The sequence below is a fragment of the Dipodomys ordii genome, unplaced genomic scaffold, assembly GCF_000151885.1.
Source record: "Dipodomys ordii isolate 6190 unplaced genomic scaffold, Dord_2.0 Scaffold76, whole genome shotgun sequence".
NCBI classification, from domain to species: domain Eukaryota; kingdom Metazoa; phylum Chordata; class Mammalia; order Rodentia; family Heteromyidae; genus Dipodomys; species Dipodomys ordii.
The window spans coordinates 6,607,377-6,630,789 of record NW_012267292.1 but is presented as its reverse complement, the minus strand read 5'-3'; the positions used below and the strand labels follow the sequence as shown (position 1 = coordinate 6,630,789).

The 23,413-nt window shown below is 40.6% G+C and overlaps 2 protein-coding genes across 3 annotated transcripts in view; one reads left to right on the top strand and one right to left on the bottom strand.

Annotated features, from left to right (window-relative positions):
- Positions 1-9,905, top strand: part of Tax1bp1 (Tax1 (human T-cell leukemia virus type I) binding protein 1) — a 70,238-nt gene extending 60,333 nt beyond the window's left edge. For both annotated transcript variants that reach the window (XM_013024451.1, XM_013024450.1), the window contains exons 16-18: positions 57-199; positions 7,685-7,761; positions 8,828-9,905. In XM_013024451.1, coding sequence (XP_012879905.1) covers positions 57-199; positions 7,685-7,761; positions 8,828-9,029 — 422 coding nt within the window. In that variant the 3' untranslated portion in view covers positions 9,030-9,905. The remainder of the gene's footprint in view (positions 1-56; positions 200-7,684; positions 7,762-8,827) is intronic.
- Positions 9,906-10,861: 956 nt separating this feature from the next.
- The window catches only part of Jazf1 (JAZF zinc finger 1), a 140,790-nt gene continuing 128,238 nt past the window's right edge, over positions 10,862-23,413 (bottom strand). Inside the window, exons 3-4 of the mRNA XM_013024453.1 lie at positions 22,964-23,133; positions 10,862-13,210 (exon numbers count right to left, since the gene is read on the bottom strand). Of these exons, the coding sequence (XP_012879907.1) occupies positions 13,034-13,210; positions 22,964-23,133 (347 nt within the window). The 3' untranslated portion in view covers positions 10,862-13,033. The remainder of the gene's footprint in view (positions 13,211-22,963; positions 23,134-23,413) is intronic.

The following is a 23,413-nucleotide window of genomic DNA, read 5'->3' as shown; positions in this document are numbered from 1 at the left end:
CTGGGTTGACCCTACCTGTCTAACCCCTCCCCATTTCTTCTGAAATTTTATTACAGATGGAGCAGATGGTGCTTTTTACCCGGATGAAATCCAAAGGCCACCTGTGAGAGTCCCTTCTTGGGAAGACAATGTTGTCTGCAGTCAGCCTGCTAGAAATCTTAGTCGGCCTGATGGTTTAGAAGACCCTGAGGATAGCAAAGTAAGTTGAATTTCCGTGGTCTGAACCTGTCCCTTTTATTTCCTGACTTAAAGTTGAAGGTATATAGGTATGTAGAAAGAATGTACACTTGTGTTTTTATATAATTACCTCTACTTGAGTTTTGAAAAAAGAAACTTGCTTGTATTTTAGTTTGAAAACAACTCATGGCTGGGAAGGTGGCTCAGTGGTACAATGCTTGCCTCACATGCATGAGGCCCTGGGTTCAATTCCTCAGCTCCACATAAGCAGAAAAAGCCAGAAATGGTGCTGTAGTTCAAGTGGTAGAGCGCTAGCCTTGAGCTGAAGAGCTGAGGGACAGCACCCAGGCCCAGCGTTCAGGCCCCATTACCGACAAAAAAACAACAACAACAAAAAACCCAACTTATTATGCTTCAGGATTTATATACTAGTAACATAAAGTGCAGAGAATTTTGGAATGTTGTAGGCATCAGTTAATATAATCTTAATCATCACTACTTCATTGCATCCATTTGATTATAAATGCTCTAGGATGGAAAAAGCACTGCATACTGAACCATAATATTGCCATTTTTAATATTTATACCTTAACTGTAAAAGTTAAGGTGAACTCTATTATCTTCATTATTATAGTATCTTTTGGGAGAAATAACCTTTTTTAAAATTTTATTTTATTGTAAAGATGCTGTCAACTGGGTTACAGTTTCATGAGTAAGGTAGTGAATACATTTCTTGTTGAACATTCTTTTAGATACCTTTTTTTTTGGTGGCCAGTCCTGGGGCTTGAACTCAGGGCTTAGGCTTAGGCACAGGCACTGTCCCTGAGCTTCTTTTGCTCAGTATCACTTGAGCCACAGTGCCACTTCTGGCATTTTCTGCTTATGTGGTACTGAGGAATTGAACCCAGGCTTAATGCATGCTAGGGAAGCATTCTACCACTCAGTCATATTCCCAGGCTCTAAGATACCATTTTTTTGGGGCGGGGAGGTATGGGGGGAGGTCAGACGTGGGGCTTGAATTCTGGGCCTGGGTGTTGTCCCTGATCTTTTCAGCTCAAGGCAAATGCTCTACCACTTGAGCCACAGTACCACTTCCAGTTTCCTGGTAATTAATCAGAGATAAGAGTCTCACAGACTTCTCTGCCCGGGCTGGCTTCAAACTGTGATCCTCAGATCTCAGCCTCCTGAGCGGCCAGCATTATAGGCGTGAGTCACTGGCGCCCAGCTCCTTAGATACCTCAATAATGGTTTATGTAGCATTTCTTATTCTGTGGCGGCAAAGCAATACTGATGATAGTTGAATTTGTTTATGTAGTCTTTTATTTCAAAACACTTTCATTTAAGAGATTTTTCCACTGCTTAATGGGTTCATTTCCTCAGTGCAACTGTTGAAATATAGGTGTTTTTTTTTCTTCATAACAGCTCTTTTTGGGTTTCCTGTGCATTAAGATAAATTTAAAAGAAATGCTTTATTGTGCTCTTTATAAGTACACTGGTATCGTGACCTGTTTCTCATTTAAAGTAGTTTGCTGCATTTAATTGCTATTAACCTTTGCAGAAACTGATCAGTGTTCAGACAGGCATGATTTTAGCCTTAGTGTTCAACACCCGTAATGGATAAAAATGTATTTCTCTCTCCTGCCTTTTGGCCTCCTATGTCCATTACTGAGAATAATTAGGAAAACTGTCAGAACTTTTGTAGCCTATTTAAGGTCTAGAGAATTATCTTACTGGTTCTTTTTATACCTTTTACTTTACATTTTGCATATTTAATCTGATCATTCTTGACACGGTTGTTACATGTGACAAGCCCTTCTCTTCCATAGTCATCTGCTTCCGTTTAATTAGCAGAATGTTCTTTCTGATCTGTGTGCGTTGCCCTCCTGCAAACCCTTGAGAAGCAGTGTTAGAATCTTGTGCTCATTTGCTGACATGCTTAGATTTGGTAATGAGATGAATATGCATACCTGGAATAATTGTGTTTTGTAATCAGACCATTTTTCACTTAGAAAACAGTTTTTATGCATATTTAAAACCTTTTAAGTTCTTTTTATTGCAGCAAAGATGACTTTTAAATGAATTATTTTTGTAAGAAGTGGAAAACAAATTTGAATTGACCTGTTCTTTCTGTTTCTTTGCCCTGGAATGATTAACAACCACAGGCACTGGTAGCCAACTTTGAGTCAGTTAGCCTACTCCTTTAGCCTATCTCAGAAAATGGTCAGAGTTTAAAACCTATTTAAAAATAACTCCCATTTGTCTAATAATTGCAATTATGGTAGTAACATCATAATTGTCGTGATGGTCATGACAGTAAATATTTCTATGTCTCTGTTTGCTAATGCTAAGTTCCTTAGATAAAGTACCTCATTTGTTCTTCTTAGCAGTACTAAGGAGTGTGAGTTTTAACTGTTGCTAATTTATAGTGGAAAAAAGTGAGAAACAGATTAAATTGCTAGCCTCAAATCAAGAGAGTTGATAAACAGGCAGGATTTGAGTCTTGTCATTTTGGCTGTGGAGGCTGTAGGCTTAACCACCCATCAGGTAAGGCCACACCAAAGGTTTCCATTCTTTCTCAGTTCATGGCACTTTTTTTGGGGGGGAGGGGGTCCGGTTGTGGGGCCTGAACTCTGGGTCTGGGCGTTGTCCCTCAGCTCTTCAGCTCAAGGCTAGCGCTCTACCACTTGAGCCACAGCGGCCACTTCCGGCTTTTTTTTCTTTTTCTTTTTCTTTTTTTTTTGCTTATGTGGTGCTGAGGAATTGAACCCAGGGCCTCATGCATTGCAAGGCAAGCGCTCTACCACTGAGCCACCTTCCCAGCCCTCATGGTACTTTTTGTTAGCATTTCAGTAGGGTTTTGTTGTTTACTTTGGTTTTAGATTTCATAGCACTACATAGGTCAAAAGAAATAATGAATAAGTATTTTCTAACAACTTTAGTAACCATTAACATAGATATTTTTATTTTCTTTAAGTAACTACAGTTACTAAGGGTTATGCGTTATTTTGGCCATTGTGCAGTTAATTTCTCAATCTTTATTATTCTATTGGACAAGCTGTCTTCATTTCCTGTTGAGTTTTGTGGGGTGGATACTAGATTTGGAACTCAGCCTTACACTTAACTTGGCTTGTTTGTTTGGCTGGCCCTCTACCACATGAGCCTGTCCTCCCCAGCCCTGTGTTTTGCTGAGTAATTTTGGAGGTGGAGTCTATCAGACTTTTCTTTCAGGGCTGGCTTTGGTTGTTTACTTTTCTTTTCTTTGTTCCTCCCCTTTTGGTTGCCAATATGGGGCTTGACCTTGCTCTCACACTCAGCTTTTTTTGTTGTTGTTGTTTCGTTTTTGCCCAGCCTGGGCACTGTCTCTGAGCTTCTTTTACTGAAGGCTAGCACGCTACCAATTAAGCTACCAATTAAGCCAAGGTGCCCCTTCTGGCGTTTTCTGTTTATGTAGTACTAAAGAATAAAACCAGGACTTCATGCATGCTAGACAAATACTCTACCACTAAGCTCCATTCCCAGCCCTCAGGTGTGGCTGTGAACCTCCATCAGTCTGGGTCTCAGATTTCTAAGTAGCTAGCATTACAGGAATAGCATTGCTTTCTTTAACTACAACTACTGAAGACTCAGCTTCTCAAAACTGGGATGTCACTGAGAGGAATGTAGTAGCACTAACTAAAGTTGGTGTAGTCCTAAACTGGTTATTTATGCGATATCTGACAAGTACTAAAGATTTGTTTTCTTGCATATATAATAGCTCTTAAAATTTAAAACCCACAGAATTCCTGAATTTGCACTAAGCACTTTCATTCTCATTTGGAGACACAAGTCTAAACCCTTGCTCAGTGTTGTTTGTATAGGATGGAGGAAAGGAAGTAGTATTGCCAAAAATATTGCTAAAAATGCAGAATCTCTTTCTACGCCAAATCTACCATAAATTAGAGAGCACTTAACAAAATTCCTAAATGGTCATATATTTGGTAAAGGTAAGAATATACTGGTCAGAACTTCTTTCTCTATTAGTCAGGGTTAGGTATTTTCCCTTTTTTTCTTTTTTTTAACTGGTCCTGGGGCTTGAACTCAGGGCTTGGGTCCTGTACCTGAACTCTGGTGCTTGAGGATAGTATTCTACCATTTGAGCCACAGAGCCACTTACGCCTTTTTCTGAATAGTTTATTAGAATCTCATGGACTTTCCTGCCCAGGCTTTGAACTGCATTCCTCAGATCTCAGCCTCCTGAGTAACTAGGATTACAGGCCTGAGCCACCAGAGCCTGGCTTATTTTCCCTTTCTTAATGCACAGTTTACTTTCTACTTGTTTTCATCCTTTTCTGGATTGTTTCTCATTTTCCTTCATTCCTTTCCTGTCTTTCTGAAAGACTAATATCAGGTTCACATATTCTTTTTAATATGTTGATAGCTTTCCTGTTGATTGCTTTCCATATGAAATCTTCTCAGGGGACTCCTAAACTGCAGACAGGTTTTATTGATACACATATCTTCATGACACATTCTTAGCGATTATTCTTATGAAGGTCTGTGGCTCTAAAGGATCTGTGACTCTAAAATTGCTTTAATGAAAAATCAAAGCCTTCTATTTGTCATTGTGCAAATTTTTCCCCCCTTAATTTTTGCCATTTTTCATGGTCTTATTTAAAATTTTTTAGTTTGTTTTCTGTTTATAGAAGTAGTATATAATTACAGTCAATTCATTTTTTAAAATAACAGTTTAATGGGAAAAGAATAATCTTTGCAACAAATGGTTTCTAGGAACATTCAATATCCTTACCTCAATCTGTATAAATTGGGTCTAAATGTGAAAAGTTAACTCAAAGACTTATTTCTATGTTTTCTTTGGTTATATGGTATTAGGCAATGGTTTGTTTTATAGTGACACTAAAAAATAATAGGACATCATAAAAAGATTATTTTTTTCTTTTAATCAGTTTTTTAATGTATAGTTATTTTCTCTTGGTATTCTATATATGGTTGGCTTTTTAAATTTTTTGTTTCAATGTGTATGTGCTGGAGATTGAACCAGTCATGCATGGATGCATGAACTTAGCATTCACGCATGTACTTAGCATGTGTGCAGTTGTCTGATGGCATGTTCAACAATACAACTGCCACTGAGCTGTATTTCCAGCTCTACTGGTTGGCATGTCCTAATGCTGAATTTCCCTCCTTTTATGACCAGGTGATGTCATTCATATCTTGAGGACTAGTTAAGTATTTATTGCTAAGTTTAGTTAAAGAAATGTGCTTTTTTATTGATTTATTTTGCCTTCTAAACTATTTAAGATTACCTTAGGAAAGTAATATTTGATGACAGGTTTATTGACAGAGTTTATGTGAAAAATACATAGTTCAGGGGCTAGTGGCATGGCTTAAATGATAAGAACATCTGCCTTGTAAAGTTTAGGTCCTGAGTTCTTCAGTACCACCAACATAAATAAAAAATAAAGCAGATAATTCAGTGGTCTTTAAATTTTTTTAGAAATTCCTATTACCTACTATGTGTAATAAATCCACAGATATGGCAGTTATTTAGTACAGAACTTTTTTTTTAATGTTTAAATGCATATAAATCGTAAAGTTCTGTGTTCTTCCATCAACTGACAAAGTAGGGGAAGTGAATGTTTGATAAAGCTTAACAATAATATCCCATAAAAAGATGAAGGTTAGGGGCTGGGAAGGTGGCTCAGTGGTAAAGCGCTTGCCTTGCATGCATGAGGCCCTGGGTTCGATTCCTCAGTACCACATAAGCAAAAAGAAAAAAGCCGGAAGTGGGCTGTGGCTCAAGTGGTAGAGCGCTAGCCTTGAGCTGAAGAGCTGAGGGACAGCGCTCAGGCCCCACGACCGGACCTCCAAAAAAAAAAAAAAGATGAATGTTAACCAGTACTACCTAATAACAAAATTGGTTTCCTAGTTTCTTCAGTGCTTCAAAGTTTTGAATTTTTTTTTCTCTTTCAAGAGGAATCTGAAATTTTTGTTCATTATCACTTTTCTGTTTAAAATAAGCAGTATCAGTATTTTATCCTTGGAAGCCTGAGGGTAACTTGGCTCAGAATCAACATTTACTGTCGTATATAATAAACATAGCTGATTCAACTAATATCTCACTTCTTTGTACAGAACAAACTTAAAAGCTTCCTTAATTGTACTTATTTGAACATTAATTTTTTTATCTTTAAAAATACTTGTGTTTTATCCAGATTTCTCTGTCTTTCATTATCTGTCCATTTTATTTTTACCCAGTTACATCCTATAGCAATTATGTATACAAAAGCAATTTCTTATGTGATAAAGAAAAAAAAAACCTCAACTTTGAAGAAGGAAGGATTGTCAGAATAATAGCCAAGTACCCACCATGAAACAATTTGTTTTTTGTTTGTTCATTTAAAGTGCATTTTCACACCACTTACGCCTTTTTGGTACCTCCTTCTGTGACACACGTGACTAGTTTGTTAATAGCTCTAAGGCAAGCATAACTGCCCCGTAACATAAATAATGCTCAGCGTGCCTGCACCTGCTCACAGGCTGTTAGGTCATGACACACGCGCAGCTCATAGTTGCTGAGGGGAAGAAAAAAGGCACTGCTTTCGTGTTCTGGCTGTTGATACAGCATGCACAGATGTCTAATAACAGCACTGAGATGCAGGCATAGAATTACAAATGAAGAGCATTCTTTGCAATTTGAAATCAGGTTTTTAGAAGTTTCACTTGTTAACTTCAAAACTTGAATTTTATTTTTCTATAATAGTATTGAGGTTTTTGGTTTGGTGCATCGCGTTGCTTTGCTTTAACATGTGTTTTTCAGTTGGATCTCCCAGTAGGTACACCTATGTAAATGCACATATTTTATTCCTGTATTTATGATATCTGTATATTGTGCATTAGATTTATGTATAATCCTGTCAAGACTTGAAAGTTAACGGTTTAATGCAGTGTTGATATGCTTATGAAAGTGGCCACCCCATTTACCCCATCTATAGAAAAATAAAAAAGTAGTAAAATGGACTACATGTAAGTAGTTTTCCTGCTTTGACTCCATGCACACGTGCAGGTGCAGTATGTCTCCATTTCACTGGGTACAGCTTTTCATAGGAGCACATTCCCCTCATCAGCCTCCCATCAGTGCCTTTTCTTTCTGGCTTTAGTTACGCATAATCAACTATAATCTAAAAACGTTAAATGGGAAATTCTAGAAATAAACATTTTGTGAGTTCTTAAATTGCATTGTCATTTTAAATGGTGTGTTGAAATCTCATATGAGACACAGCTACCCTGTACATCCATTGTATTCATTCACTCAGTAGTGTTTATAATAGCAAAATGCTTTATAAAATTTACTTTGAAACATGTTTATGTGAAAGTCTTATTAAAATATAGTAGAAGTAAAATTTAATTGGGTAATTTTACTTCCTTTATACATTCTCTGTGCTTATTAAATGATGTAATTTATATTTGTTTTCACTTTTCTCATATGTTCACTTTTTTTTTGGCCTAGGAAGATGAAAATGTGTCCACTGCTCCCAATCCACCAACTCAGCATTTACATGGGCATGGCTTTTGCTTTGACTCCAGGTAAAATTTGTCTTTTCCTTTGTAGAACTGCATAGTTTTTGTAATTTTTCTCAAAATGTGGTTCCTGGGAACTTGTTAGAGATCTTGAGTGCTTAGGGTCTGAACTACTGACCCAGAAATTCTAGGTATAGGACCTAGTAATTTGAGTTGTCACCTGTTGTCTGGATGACTGATTTTCAGAAACGGTGCCATAAAATTTCCTAGATACTAAATTGAATAAACTGTTAGGAAGTTATGAGTTGTATTCATCTTTGCAGTTTTTTTTTTTTTTTTAAAGAAAGCATTTTCTTCTGGACATCTTGTAACTTGTAATCATAGCTACTCATGGGTTTGAAGCCAGCCTAAGCAGAAAAGCCCATGAGACTCTTACCTCCAATTACCAAAACGGAAGTAGAGCTGTGGATCAAGTGGTAGAGTGCTAGCTTTGAGCAAAAAACCCCAGAGACAGTGCTCAGGCCCTGAGTTTGAGTCCCAGAACTAGCTTCCCAAAAAAAGAAAGGGATTTCCCATTAGTTAAAAATGGAAGAACCGGTCATATGCTGGTGGCTTACAACTATAATGCTAGCTTCTCAGAAGGCTTAGATCTGAGAGTCATACATGGTTCAAAGTCAGCCTAGGCAAGAAAGTCCATGAGACTCTTAACTCTAATTAACCACTGCAAGTAGAACTGTGGCTCAAGTGGTAGAATGCTAGCCTTGAGCTTGTAAAGGCTCAGAGACAGAATCTAGGCCTTGAGTTCAAGTCTCAGGACCAGCATACAAAAGGAAAAACTTTTTAGTAATAAGCCTCATTTTATTTAATACTAGATTTTGTGATTTTTCTTAAGGAGAATTTCTTTATAAATCTAATGATAGAACTAAAATGCTATATGAAAAGGCAGTCATACCCAACTGTACCAACCATTTAGAAACATAAAAAGAATTTTCTGAAGTAACTTAAGACTTTCAGGATAGTTTGGTATGAATATCAGCTAACTAGATTTAAATGTAACATTATGGTATATTGACAATTATTGTTACAAATTTATTAGAAATATGTAATTGTTTCATTTTCCTCTTTGTTTAAGCTTTGATGTTCACAAGAAGTGTCCCCTCTGTGAATTAATGTTCCCTCCCAACTACGATCAGAGCAAATTTGAAGAGCATGTTGAAAGTCACTGGAAGGTGTGCCCAATGTGCAGTGAGCAGTTCCCTCCTGACTACGACCAGCAGGGGTTTGAAAGGCATGTTCAGACCCATTTTGATCAAAATGTTCTAAACTTTGATTAGTTACTTTTTATTATGAGTTAATACAGTTTAAAAAAAAATCATCTTAAGTAGACCACTAAGGAGACCACAGGTTTTTCCTGCACACTCTTTTGCACATTCTTCTGTCCACAAACTACTTTTAGTTTGGTGTTATTAAGGTTAAGGTCAGCCTATAACTTCTCAATAAATACAATTTTAACCTCTTAATCTTAACCTGCTGTAAGAAAAGAAGTTCTTGTGTGTTTATATATTTATTTCCTAATTTGCAAAATTGTATGGAAAAAAGGATAGAGGAATTATTTTAATGTTATTGCATTAAAAAATATATCCATAATAGTGTACTACATTACTTAGCAGAATATTTACTGTTGACCTTGTTGATTGAGCATGACTACTGAATATTATGTAATAAAAAGCATTGATCATAACAGTTCTGCGAATTCTTTAAATAAAGGTCTGTAATTTTGCCCATGAAATGATGGGGCTTTAGTCTTACTTAGAAATGACTTACATGTAGAATGAGATCACATGCTTGCAAATATTCTTTTTGTATATGAAACATTGGCATTAGGAAATACTAGAATGCCTATTTTGCTAATTTTATGATAAAAATTTTAGGATGGATTATTTTTAAACTATATTGAATTTGTATTTACAATGAGAATTGGAACAAGATAGGTCAGTACAGTTTGTTTCCTATTAAATGAACTCGTAACTTGTGTTTGTGGTATAAAAATCACAGAATATCATTTTCATGCTGAGAATATAAATTTGAAATAACATTCTTGATAATTAAAAATGTAATGCATAAACCCAAATCACATAATGTATTTCTTGAGTTATGTCTGTGCTGTGTAGTATTAACATTAAAGAGGATGCATACTTAGAGGTGTGTAATTTCATTGTTGTCACATTTATTTTCAGTAGATTTTCTGTTAGCATGCTGGGGATCTTTTGGTTTAGACCTTAAATTCTTATAATATGAACTAAAAATTTAAAGTACTTTTGATTTGCTTCTGTGGTAGTTACCAAAAAGTTAAGACTTGTTCTGAGCAAACCAACTTCTTAAGATGTTAACCTGATACTTAGATGCTATAGCATTCTCAGTGTAACAGTGTGAATTGTGAGCATATCCTGTCACTTGGATTTTTCTGTTACTGAAATCCTTTGAAGAGGTTTTTGGGCTTAGGGCATACCAGTGTTAGGCATTTAGGTGCCAACTCTTGGTTAGCTGTGGCAGTACTAGAAGGCAGCAGAGTTAAGACTCCCTGTTTTGACTTTTTGGTAGGTTATATGACAAATAGGATATACTCAGGAAAAACTGTTCAGCCCTCCCTGTGAACATTTTTGATGCCGTTAATTATAGATTACCCTCACTAAAAATACTCTCTGAATTATTTTTAAACAGTGTTTGATGGGGCTGGGAAGTTGGCTCAGTGGTAGAGAGCTTGCCTCGCAAACATGAGGCTCTGGGCTCAATTCCTCAGCAGCACCACATAAAGCAAAAAAAAAAAGCCAGAAGTGGTTCTGTGGCTCAAGTGGTAGAGCTGAAGAGCCCGAGGAACAGTGTCCAGGCCCAGAGTTCAGCCCCCACAATCAACAAAATTAATAATAGTGTTTGGGGCTAAGCTTGCGATAGGTAATTTATTAGTGGTAGAAAAATTATATGTTCTAATCTAAGCAAAACATTAAGGGGAAAAAATCTGTATGCATCATCTGAATTCTGCAAAGTAACATGGAGCCCAAGGTAGAACCAGATGCTGAATGGATATATTAGTTACCATGGTAAGCTTGATGCTGGCTTTTGGGTTTGTTTTTTTTTTAATGAGCATTAATGAAAATAGTCATGTTTATTTTGGGCCAGAGGCAGTTTATTTTAAATGTGATTTCATTTACATTTATTTAAGCAGCTTTTCTTGACAGGAATTTTGATTAAGTTGCCTTCATTTCTAAAACCTCTGTTGCTTTCAAACTTAATGTGCTCTGTTCCCAACAAAACATATGAAAATATAATTTAAAGCACAGTTTTCACAGACACAGTACAATACATTCACTATACACGGTATAACAAAATATTCCCATCCATACCTGGTTAGTAATACTGTCACAATGAATAAGCAAATAGAAATTGGAATTTGTTTTATCATTGAAAGAAATTTAACATGCACAATGACTATTTTATGACTGTCTAGCTGTTGCACTACTGATCCAGCCTGCACTTTCTTGCACTAGAAGGAGCAAAGCTAAATAATAATTGCTGGCTTAAAACCTATTTTTTTATTTTTTTGGTCAGTTGTAGGTAGATAGGAAATAGCCAAGTAGGGCGTTCTTATGCACCAACTAGTTGATTCTCATGTATGGATCACTTTAAACATAGGAGAACACTGTATATTCAGGACCAAGACTACTCTTCAGAGATCTGAGGAAAGCTTCAATGGGCCGTATCTTTATACATACTTTTAAATCTCTAATTATGAGGGATTTACAACTCACCCATCTAACAGAATTGTCATTTTTTCAAAATGTCTGAAAAATTGAGGCAGGACCCCTGCTTCCTAGCCATGTGTAAGACTTTTTATCAAATGGGAACATGGGAAGAAAGTTACTTTATAGGGAATTCCAGTTGACTTTTCACCATTTTGTACTGTGGGCAGTTAACTGTCTCAAAGGGATTTTTATTGCATAATTAGGCAACTGGTAAACTCGTGTTTAAGGAATAGCACTTGGGAGAAAAGAACACTCAAGGCATGATGGTACTGTTGGAGATGGTACTTAGGAATGGTCCAGATGTAGGTCACACGTAATGGTCTAGTCTCTTTTCTTTGACCACCTGCTTCAAGAAGCACTTGTCAGTAAGGCTCATTTTCATAAATTTTCGGCAAAATGTTTTATAAAGCTAAACAAACATTTCCAGTGATAATGCAGACATCTACACTGTGATAGGAAAAGTGCCTTTAAAAGAAGTCTCAAAACACTATTGAGTGTGAAGAGGCATTGTGAGTCTTCACAAAAATGTTCCTCTTTGAAACATGCTTAGAATTTTAATTTGGATTTGCAACCCACAGGTATGTTAGGGCAGTGTGGTTGCAGGAATTGGCAACACAAATGTCGTTGGCAATAGAGAACTACAAAGTGCTTGAAAACCTCATCTGAGGATGAAGCTATAACTAAATTTCACACACACAAAATTTGCACTTAAGTATTTCAAAACTTTTTTTGACAGATTCCAGGGATGTATTTCACTAAACTGTATCTTGGTCCACAAATAATAGTTACAAATTGAATCCCTTGCACCCAGCAGGCACTGAATAAATTGTTTAAATGAATGAATGAATGAATGGAATTTTTTTAAAAAATGCCATTTATAACACTGAAATGATTGGTGAGTTAGATGGCAAGATTTTCAGCTTTTTAGAGGGCAAAAGGATTTGCAAGATAGTAAAACACAAAGAGCACACCTTCAACATGTTATTTAAATATGAAAATATTTTTAGCATATTATGTTAAACATTCTTATTTATATTTCCATTACCTAAAGTCTTTCTACTCACAAATACTAACTCCATTATGTAAGGCATGATAACCAGTTTGATAATGAAGGTATTCTTTTGGTTTTGAACATAAGTGAGTTGATGTGTTGAAAAAACTTCAATCACATTACAATCTTGAAAACATCTCAGGGCCACCCCCCACCCCCATTGAGATCACTGCAATACAACTAAACAAAATGCAACATGCCCTCAGTTTTATTTTGTTTTGGGGGAAATGTGCTGAAGAACCTAGAGCTTTTTTTGTTTGTTTAGCACCTTATATCAAAGTAATGAAAATGGGTATGATGATTACATGTGCAAATGTACAAAATCATTAACCTCTACAAAGTTACGTCATTCCAAAATTACAGAAAAATTTAAAGCATGCATTTAATTCTTTAAAGGGTTGCTGAATGCTTCCCCTGAAAAAAGGTGGCTGTTTTCAAAATCAGCAACTGCTGGTGAGGGTTTCTTGGCACAGTTATGACCAGCATGTTATTGCTGCATCTTCCTGATAATCTCAGCCGACACCGGGGGGTGAAAGTTGATTGTGTGGTGCCGCAGGCCCTGAGCTGTCTTATAACTCTTCCCACACCGACACTTGAATGGTTTGCGGACTCGAATCTGTGTTCGATGACCATTCTTGGCATGGTACTTTATGCCATTCACATTCTGTGGAGAAGACAAGGTAAACCTATTAGATGGAGTCATAAATATTAGCTTGAGCAAAGGCCATCAGAATTCAGACTGCAGTTAGAATCTAGATGGCATCAATTATAGAGAAAGGCTTTGCATTGGATTCCAGTCAGTGAAACCTCTCATAGACAGTCTAGTGTGTCAATTGTGGGCTGTATACACTGGGTTGTGAACTAGCAGCACAAGGAAATTTCCAGTATGTCTTTGCATAACATTTTCAGGTTCAGACTGTCAATAAGAAAAGTTAAAAGTTCTAGCCTGGCACTTGGCTTTACCATGAATCTATAAAAACATTCAGGATGACCAGCAATATACCTTTCAAAAGTATAAAGAGACATCTTAATTGAAGACTTCTAAGTCTAGGATCTGGAAATAGCCAACAGTCAGTTGGCAAACAGTCCTAGTTCCCTCCACATTTTACACTGAATTTCTGTCTTTCTTTTTGCTCTATCAGTCTCTGATGCCAGTGTAGGAGCCGCTTACTGACCAAATCCTGCCTGTCCTGTCTTGTTCCTGTTAAAATAAGAACCTATGGACAAATGAGTCCTTACCTTTACTTAAGGTATGACATTCCAAACATACAGTATACTTATTTTAAGTTATTTATAAAACAGTTTGAGTAACAAAATACTGACTATATCTTAGCATCTTGATGCTAAAAACCCAGAAATTACATATTTTCTGGTTTTGGATTTTCTGTGGATTTTCTGTTTTGAGGCAGGGTCTTTCTTGCCAGACGAGGCTTGAACTCAGCCTCCTACCTGATTCTGAGTACTGGAACTATAGGCATGTGCCACCATACCCAGTCTTTTTCTATATTTGTATTGTTTTTGCTAGTTCACTAATATCTTCCTAGATTTATTCTTTATACAGATTTAATGAATTAAACAGTTAATATTATTCTTCCTAATATGAGGAAACAGACACAGGGCTTTAACTGATAGACTAAAAAAAAACAAAACAAAAAAAACAAACAGGTGATATTTGAGCATATGTCTTAATCTCCAAGTCAGTCATTGTCAGATTAGAAATAAGAAAGTGAGAGTTTAAAACTTAAGCACAGATTATTATTGCCTAAATTGTTACTAAAGCCAGTCCTATTGTGCCCAATCCCAAGTCTTCCTACTTCACAGCTGTTCTGAATGGATTCCTAGAAATGGACATCTATACTATTGCTGTTTGATACCTAGCACAATGGCTGGCATGCAGCTGATACTTCGCTAAGTACTGTGAGAGAATTTGTTAGGACAGTATCTCCCTACACTTGCCTTGCTATTTGGGAAGAAGTTGAGAGGCTTGTTATTCAGAACATGGGTTTGGTGGTTTTCCCTGTTACATTTTCCTCTTGGAGACTGGCAATGCAAATCTACAGTAAAGAGCCCCAGTGGGCTTTGTTGGATCTAGGCTTGCCAGATGGCTGAGCTCAGTCTCAAAAGTTGTAGAGTATGCTGAAGCAAACAGCCTCTGCCTGGAGAGCCTGGCTTTGGGCCAGCTGCACCCTCATCCCCGTTTTCCCTACTTGCATCTTGGTTCACAGAAAGGACGCTCCTCATGTCTTGCTACACGGCATGTTCCGAGAGCAGAGGTGGCAGGGCAGAACCAGACATCCTCCAAAGTGGTAGACTGGTAGAGGCTGCCCTTGCAGCCAGGTGAGAGCTACCTAAACTTGGCCAATCAACTCAGAAAACTGTGAAGATAATTGTTGCAAGCTGTGTGTAGGGCTTTTTGGAGGGTCGGGGGTGGGGGAAGAAAGGGCAGGAAGAGTGACAGTTTCATGAGCATTAGATCAAAAAACTCCCCAACTGCTGGGAAGGTGGCTCAGTGGTAGAGTGCTTGCCTTGTAAGCATGAGGAGCTGGGTTCGATTCCTCACCACCACATAAGCAGAAAAAGCAGGCTGTGGTTCAAGTGGTAGAGCACTAGCCTTGAGCTGAATAGCTGAGGGACAGCGCCCAGGCCCAGAGTTCAGGCCCCATGACCAACAAAAAAAAAAAAACCTCTCCAACTTCAATGTGGTAGAAGGTTGTCTCCTGGCTCAAAGTAGAAGCGTGCATTTGGCTTCCTCACTGAATCTTCACCTAGCATCTAGTACAGTCCTCATCTGTGGCTGAAGGTTGCTCAACATTTCATGTCCTTGTTTTCATAGGGGCTTAGTTGCAAGGTGAACCAGGGCAAATCCAGCTATCCCTGAACCCAGGCAAAATAGAGAAAACGAAAGAAGCACTTTACCAAGAAGAGAGTGCAACAATACAGGGGCTTGTAGAACTCCAGGCCTGAGCTTTTGTTTGGAGGTTCTAGCAGGGGAGCGCAGCTACTCGTATACCCTTGACCGAAGACCGGTCCTCCTCTATCGGAGATGGTCGTCTGCTTTGACTGACCCAGCGTGCGGCTTCGGGAGGGACGCACATGGAGCAGTGAGGGAGGAAGGGGGCACCCGCCTAGCCAGCCGGATCAGCCTAATCAACCCTGGCGATCAATGGAGTGACAGATGTCGCAGCCAGATCGCCCTCACATCCCAGGCCTGAGCTTTTGTACGCAATTCGGTCCCAGGGAAGGTTTGAAAACACATTGGTAAAACGAAGCCAATGTGAACTCAGAATCTGAGAGCACCAGGTATGGAACAAGCTGGAAGCAGCGGGAGCCCAGCAGAGTCTGGCCTTTCGTGGCTTGAATATAAACACTGTTCTGTGTCTGAGAGGCTGAGGAGGGAACAGCAATGCCTATGTGAGCTTTAGGACTCTGCAAGTCGGGAAGCCAGTTGACCTTGGAAATATTATTTTCTGGGTTGGCCAAAACTACAGTCCACTCCTGTTTCTGTTACTGTGACAACGCGTCACAAGGTCAGTGGGGCTTCTTGATCACAAAAGTTCATACAAGGTCAAAGTGGACTTGGTTGGTGGAAAGACATCCTCATCTACTCATTCACGTGCAGATCATGTGAATGCAAGAGGAGCTCCAAAGGTTTGTAATTACATCAAAAAGTGAGTTAGGCCTTCAGAAATACCAATAGCAAATAAAGGCAAACAATGTAAAAAAACTCAACGCTCAAATTCTGTTTGTCATAGCTAGGATAAAATGGCCCAGCTTTCAGTTAAGAAAAAGATCCCTTAAGCTTTTCTACCTGGGCTGGCCTTGAACTGATATCCTCCCGATATTAGCCTCCTGAATAGTTAGGATTATAGGTGTGAGCCACTGGGCTACTGGCTTTGGATTTTGCTTTTCGGATAGTTATAGTTAACAGCCTGGGCTGGCTTGGAGCTTGAATTTCTGCCTCTCAGGTAGTTGGGATTACAAACTTAAACCACCATGCTTAATCCCTCATATCCTCTGGCCTTTGAAAAAAACAAAGGAAATGAAGCTGAAAAAGCAAGGAAGGTCACTAAGAAGTGTTTATTTGTGCTGAATACTTGATGTCAACTGATAAAGACACTGATACCCAGAGAAGATGAGTGACTTGCCCAAGATCACACATCTACTAAGTGATGGAATGACCATGGGGACCAGAGATAAATAGTCCCTGAGCCTCCTACACTGCTACTCAACTCCGGGGACCACCTGGTAGCCTTTGAAACATCTCCCCAGCTGTGAAGAAGGGCAGGTAGTCTGAGGTAGAGAGTCTTCATTGCCCTGGTGGTGTGATATTGGGCTAGCATGTGAAAGATGAAGGTAAGGCAGGAAGTGCTCAGATGGGGGTCTGACCATCAGGAGCCATATGCCGCGGCCATGGAACTAAGCCAGTCAGTGGACAACAAACCATTTGGAAGTTATTCTCAAAATCCTACTATAAGCAGATCATAAAACGTGAACTCCAGATGCTAGGCCAGGCCCCTTGTTCTTCCTTCTCTGCATTTGATCTTTGTTCAGTATTCGGGCTTGAGTATGTGCCGTATGGGACAAGAACAAACTGGTTTCCTGAGCACTTGCTGTGCTCCAAGAGGGAGGTGATGAAGTGCTGACGTTGTGTGGAGATTTGGTAAGGAAGGAGCAAAAATAGAAGCTGGGGAGGGGAGGGTACAAACACTTGCAACAGTGTGGCCACACTCTCCTAGCTCCAAGAAGCAGGACACTAGGGGTGCACATGGCAACAGCAGGTGGAGGGCAAGAGAGGAACTTATGAAAAGAATAATCACTAGAGCCACCTTTTGTTAATGTGTTCAGCATAGATGTAGAACTGGAGGAAACACAGAAGAAAGTGGGGCATTTATACCGATCATGCACAGTGGAGTTGGTTCAGTGTTTTCTCAGTGTATGTGGATACATAGAAAACCTCTTTTTCCATTTAGTATTACTTTGTGAGCACTCCTTTATCATTAGTTCATATGTGTGCCCATACTAGGGCTTGAACTCAGGGCCTTATGTCCTTGTTTAGCTTCTTTGCTCAAGGTTCTATCACTTGAACTACAGCCTTTTGCTGGGTAATTGGAGATAAGAGTTTCTCAAAGGTCTGGCTTCTCTGTCAGCCTGGCTTCAAAACTCCATCCTCAAGGGCTGGGAAGGTGGCTCAGTGGTAGAGCGCTTGCCTTGCATGCTTGAGGCCCTGGGTTCGATTCCTCAGCACCACATAAGCAAAAAGAAAAAAAAAGCCGGAAGTGGCGCTGTGGCTCAAGTGGTAGAGCGCTAGCCTTGAGCTGAAATGCTGAGGGACAGCGCCCAGGCCCAGAGTTCAGGCCCACAACTGGACCCCAAAACTCCATCCTCAGATCTCAGTCCCTTGAGTAGCTAGGCTTACAGTCATGAGCAAACAATGCCCAGCAATATTTTGACCATAGTATTTTCATGGCAGAATTCTGTTCTCCTATTGATAGCACTATTCTTGAGTTTGTGTGCTCACTTTAGGTGATGACTCCTTGTGCATCTTTTAAAAAAATTATTTATTTTGTCGATTGTGGGGCTTGAACTCTAGGCTTGGGTGCTGTCCCTCAGCTCTTCAGCTCAAGGCTAGCACTCTACCACTTGAGCCACAGCACCACTTCTGGTTTTCTGAGTGGTTTATTGGAGATAAAAGTCTCATGGAGGGCTGGGAAGGGGGCGCAGTGGTAGAGCGCTTCCCTCACATGCATGAGGCCCTGGGTTCTATTCTTCAGCACCACCTAACCAGAAAAAGCCAGAAGTGGCACTATGGCTCAAGTGATAGAGTATTAGCCTTGAGCTGAAGAGCTGAGGGACAGTGTTCAGGCCCAGAATTCAGGCCCCATGACTGGCAAAAATAAACAAATAAATAAAGAGTCTCATGGACTTTCCTGCCTGGGCTGGCTTTGAATCACAGTCCTCAGATCTCAGCCTCCCGAGTAGTTAGGATTACAGGCGTGAGCCACCGACACCCGGCTTGCATCAGTCTTACTGATATGTTTAGGAAAATTTTTCCTGGTGCTGGATATTGAACCCAGGGCCTTGCACATATTAGGAAACTGCCCTACTACTGAACCACATTCCCAGTCCACGGTAAACTTTTAAAAGGAGGATTAGGGAATACAGTTGAAGCTTCCATGACTTACTATCAAGTCTGTATCTAAAAAGTTGGGGTGGGCTAAGCCCAACAGGGCTTCTCAAGGAGTCCTTGGAGATCTGGCTTCCTGTGGGAGGGCAGGAAGCGTGGAAGTTTCCCTCAGTGGCAAAAGTCCAAGCTACAGAGTTGCTTGTCAGGACTTAGGTAGCAAAGGCCTGTTGTGGACACAGGACACTTTCAAAGAAATCTTTGGGGGTGGGGGGGGGAGGTTCATTCTGTTTCGCATTTCTTAAAGCTACAAAACAGTCCTCACAACTAGAACATAAAAATTATCCAAACCCTTAAAGCACTTGGACTGTCTTTTATGTCTCCTTGTTCTTCTCTTTGATGTGGGATGTGAGTTGTCTGGTTCCAGTGTGTGTGAGGGGTGGGTGAGCACCCACTCTGGGGCCTGGGGTACCCATCCTGGGCTGCAGCACCCACCCTGGGGCTGGAGCACCCTGGTTAAACTTGTGATCTGCTGCCACTTCAGAGTGCCAGTGGTCAGCAGGGAGCTGCTATTTCCCTTTTTAGTCCTGTCCTCAGGTTATCCACACACGTGGGGCTGTGCTAGATACTGGGGAGGAGTCTGGAGGACAGCTGGCCAGCAGCAGCTACAGAGAGAGAGAGAGAGAGAGAGAGAGAGAGAGAGAGAGAGAGAGAGGAGAGAGAGAGAGTGTAATGTCAAGGTCAAGGTCCAATGCTGTAGACAAGCATCCTGTACTCTCAGAGGAGGCTGCATTTGGGCTGTGCCTTAAGTACTGAGTGGAACTCAATAAGAGGTGCTAATGATGAGAGGAGGGCATGGAAGAGCAGAAAATGCCTGAAGCACGCCTCTGCCATGTGCACTGCTGGGTGGGAAGCTGCTATCCCACCATTTGTCCCCAGAGGCAAAATTCACAAGACAAAAGATACTTGGCCTTCCCTCTCTTCCAGGAAGGTCAAAGGGCAACTACTGTGGACTCCAGTTCCACTCTGGCTGGAGATGGGACAGAGGGATTTGTATTAATCAGCTCTTCCAACTAGCCTTTATCAGCCATTTATCTGTCTTGCCACAGTTGTGGCCCCTGAGACTTTAAAGCCTTTTCCTTTGTTTTGTCCCTTATCTAAAAATTCAGTGTTCTTAGTTGAAGATGTTCTTAGTTGAAGATAGTTGGAACTGAAAGCCATCTCTTTCAGAAAACTACTGATTCCTTCCCTGAGTGTTTCCTGTGCAGGTATGAAGCATAAATTGTAATAAGCTTCTGTTTCTTTTTCTCTTGTTAATGTGTCTTTTGTTACAAGGGTTTACTACTCCTGTAAAAGCAAGAACATGGGGGTTGAGGAAAGGTATTTTTCTTCCCTTCCAAAGGCAAGAATGTGGAGGAAAATGCAAAGACATTGGCTAGGGCCCTACTCAAAATGAAGTTTGGGAAGTTAGATAACTCACCTTCTCTCAGCTGTGCAAAATGTCAGCAAAATGATGAGAAGAACCAGTCCTGAATCGGTGCCCAAGAAACTAACTGATGGGGTATTCCCTGCCAACAAGGGGCAGGAAATAAAAGTCTGACTTATCCTGGGGGAAAATACACGGAAGCACTTCTGGATTTTGCTGCTTTCCATAATATGGCAGCTAACACCACCCCTTCTCACCAATGCTGAAGCTAGCAAGCATGCCGGAAATAAGATAAACCTTGTATTAGAAGCTGGGTGCCATGGCTCAGGCTAATAATTCAAGCTATTAAGGAGGCTATCTGGAGAATCAGGGTTCAAAGCCAACACACACACACACACACACACACACACACCAGTAACAACACCTACATTAGAGAACAGCTCTGCCTCTGCCACATAGCCAGAAATGTCCACATAGTGAAACTGAAGCTGTAGAAATTGTGATATGTATCTTTGGTGTTCAGTTAAGTGAAGTCATTACGTACCTCTCTGTCGTGTGTATCATTATGTGGCATTCTGACCTGGAAGTGGAAACATGCCCTTCCCTCCCAGGGAGCAGGAGCACTAATGTCTTCAGTCAGTCAGTGGAGCCCAAAGCCAACAGCCCCTGCATCCTGATAGTCATTAAAATTTCTCTTGGCCTTAAAGGGACAGTACATCCAACCACCTGTCATCCCAGGCACAAACAAAGAGGAAATTGCTTAGAAATGCAAGAAAATGATAGCAAAAAGAATAATGACAAGAAAAGAAATGACTGTAGGAAATGATTTAGAAATAAAGAAAATGGGATAAAGGATGTAGCTTTTTTTTTCTTTGTAATAGGGAGCGTCAGCCTCAGTATAAGCCATTACTTTGTGTCTTCTTCTCCCCTTAGTCCTGAAGCTCAAACTCCAGTCCCGGGCACGATCCCTGAGCTTTTTTGGTTCAAGGGTAGAGCTCTACTACTTGAGCCACAGCTCCACTTACAATGTTTTTTGGAAGTTAATTGGAGATAAGAGTCTCATAGAACTTCTTGCCTGGGCTGGCTTTGAACATTGATTCTTAGATCTCTCAGCCTCCTAAGTAGCCTGTCCCACTTTGCTCCTTTGTTTAACATAGCTTATGTGCAAGAACTTGCTTAAACAGTGTTTTGTCACTCAGGAGGAGGCAGACACTGGAGGGAGGTAGAGCTTCTGGGAAAGAAGAGGTATCCATCCATAGCTGGCAGAGTGCAGTCGCACCTCTCTGTCTAGTTTCTTCAATGGGAGACAGAACAAAGGCAGGCATGAACGTTTATCTGCAGGGTAGCGCTGGCCTCTGGAGTGTGCCTGGTAGCCTTGCCACCTCCTCTGCCACCTCAGAGACTTCTAAGATGCGCTGTGCACATCCTGAACTCAAAGCTTCAGGAATCCCAGAGAGGGTTCTCATAGCTCTGTCCAGAGGTTTGCATTTTACTTTAAACAAAGAGTCCCCTGTATAAAAACTCTAAGGGTGCACAGTTTGGGTGGCCCTGGATCACTATCCTTTGCATCTATGCCTACTTCTTTTCTATGAGTAGCAGGGATTAAAAAAAAACCTTCTGAAACCAATTTTATAGTGACCAGACAGAATAGGAGCACTGTAAGACAGCCACTTGTGGCTCATACTGTAATCCTATCAGGGGGCTAAGATCTGGGGATCAGGGTTCAAAGCCCGCTCTAGGCAGGAAAGTCCATGATACTATTATCTCCAATGAACCATCAAAAACCAGGAAGTAAAAGCTGTGGCTCAAGTGGTAGAGTACTAGCCTTGGGTGAAAGAACTCGGGGATAATGCCCAGACCCCAAATTCCAGCCCCAGGACCAGCACCAAAAAGAATAACAACATGTTATTCCATGTCCAAGCTTTTAAAAAGTAGTCCACTGAGCCTGGGTGAGCTCCTATGTCATTGGGTGGGTATGTTTGTGATGTTTATATTTTTGTAGAATGGCTGGATTTTAAAGAGCTGCTAACACCTTGGGGGACAGCTGCAATTTTGGCTCTTAAAATGCCCTTTGGACCCCACTTCAAAATTTGTGGGTGTTTCTTATGCTATTGTCCTTAGATGCTTTCTTAATAGAAATATGCCCCGCTGCCAGGACCCTCACAGCTACGCCTGCAGAGATGGACATGATGGGCAGAGTAGAAGCCAAACATGTCTGAGCATTTTTTTTTTCCCCTGATCCACTTTCATGCGAGTGGGAAAGGCAGTTTGGAAGATCAGTGCCTACCCATGGATTCCAGAAGGGCTCTGTGAGCTGTCTGGGGCTTTTAGAACTTTAATGTGGCCTGTGAGCCACCTGGTCAAGTTGTCCACTGGGGAAGGTATCTAGCAAAGAAATAGGCTCACATATCTGAGTGTGTGATTGTGTGTGTGTGGTTCTGGGAATTGACCTTGTGCGTGCTAAGCGTAGGCTCTGCACTGAGCTCCATGTCTAGCCCCATAGTTTGCTATTATGTTGGGGCTCTGAAGTGACATGAATTTAGAGACTATCATAGACATGGTCCTCCAACAAAAGATCTCTGTGACTCCCATTTCCTACAAAGGAGAAAACACCCAGAACCCCAGCCAATCTGTACTGGCAAGTTGCACCAGGCATGTGGGATGCAGGTTGTGGGGGTGCTGGCCTAATGCCAGGAATACAGAACATGGAAGAGGATGAATCTTAGAGTATTCTGAATACAGAAGAAGTGAATCCCTCCCTAGCCCATGAGCTCTCTTTAGAATTAAGGAGGGATGTCTGTCTTACAAGAGAACTGCCTTTTTTCCAGGGGTTGCACGAAGCAAAATGGCGCTTTTTTTTTTTTTTTCACCTTGTATCTCTTTTTACATCCAGGAACTGGGCAGGCAAAAGGCTTCTCTTCCCCTCCATTCATGCACATGGAGCTGAGGATGGCTTCAGAGCTGATGGCACTCTCTGTGGTCCAGGACTCATCGCTGTCTGACTCCTCGTAGTCCACCTCCTCCTCATCGTATTCACTGCCTGTGGGAGCAGAGAGAAACATGAGCTCTGTCAGAGTGGCCACCTCTCCACGAGTCCACCCCAGTTGGCCCTGCTGCCCCAGCTCGAGGGGAACAACAGTGACAGGAGAGCTCTGGTTGTCTGTGGTTCTGGGGGACTGCAACTCCTCTCTAGACAGCTCTATGACTAGGTTAAAGGCTTCCCAGAGACTCAGGCCCGGGAAATGACTAAGCAAAGGTAGGGTGTGTGTGTGTGTGTGTGTGTGTGTGTGTGTGTGTGTGTGTGTGTGTGTGTGTGTGTG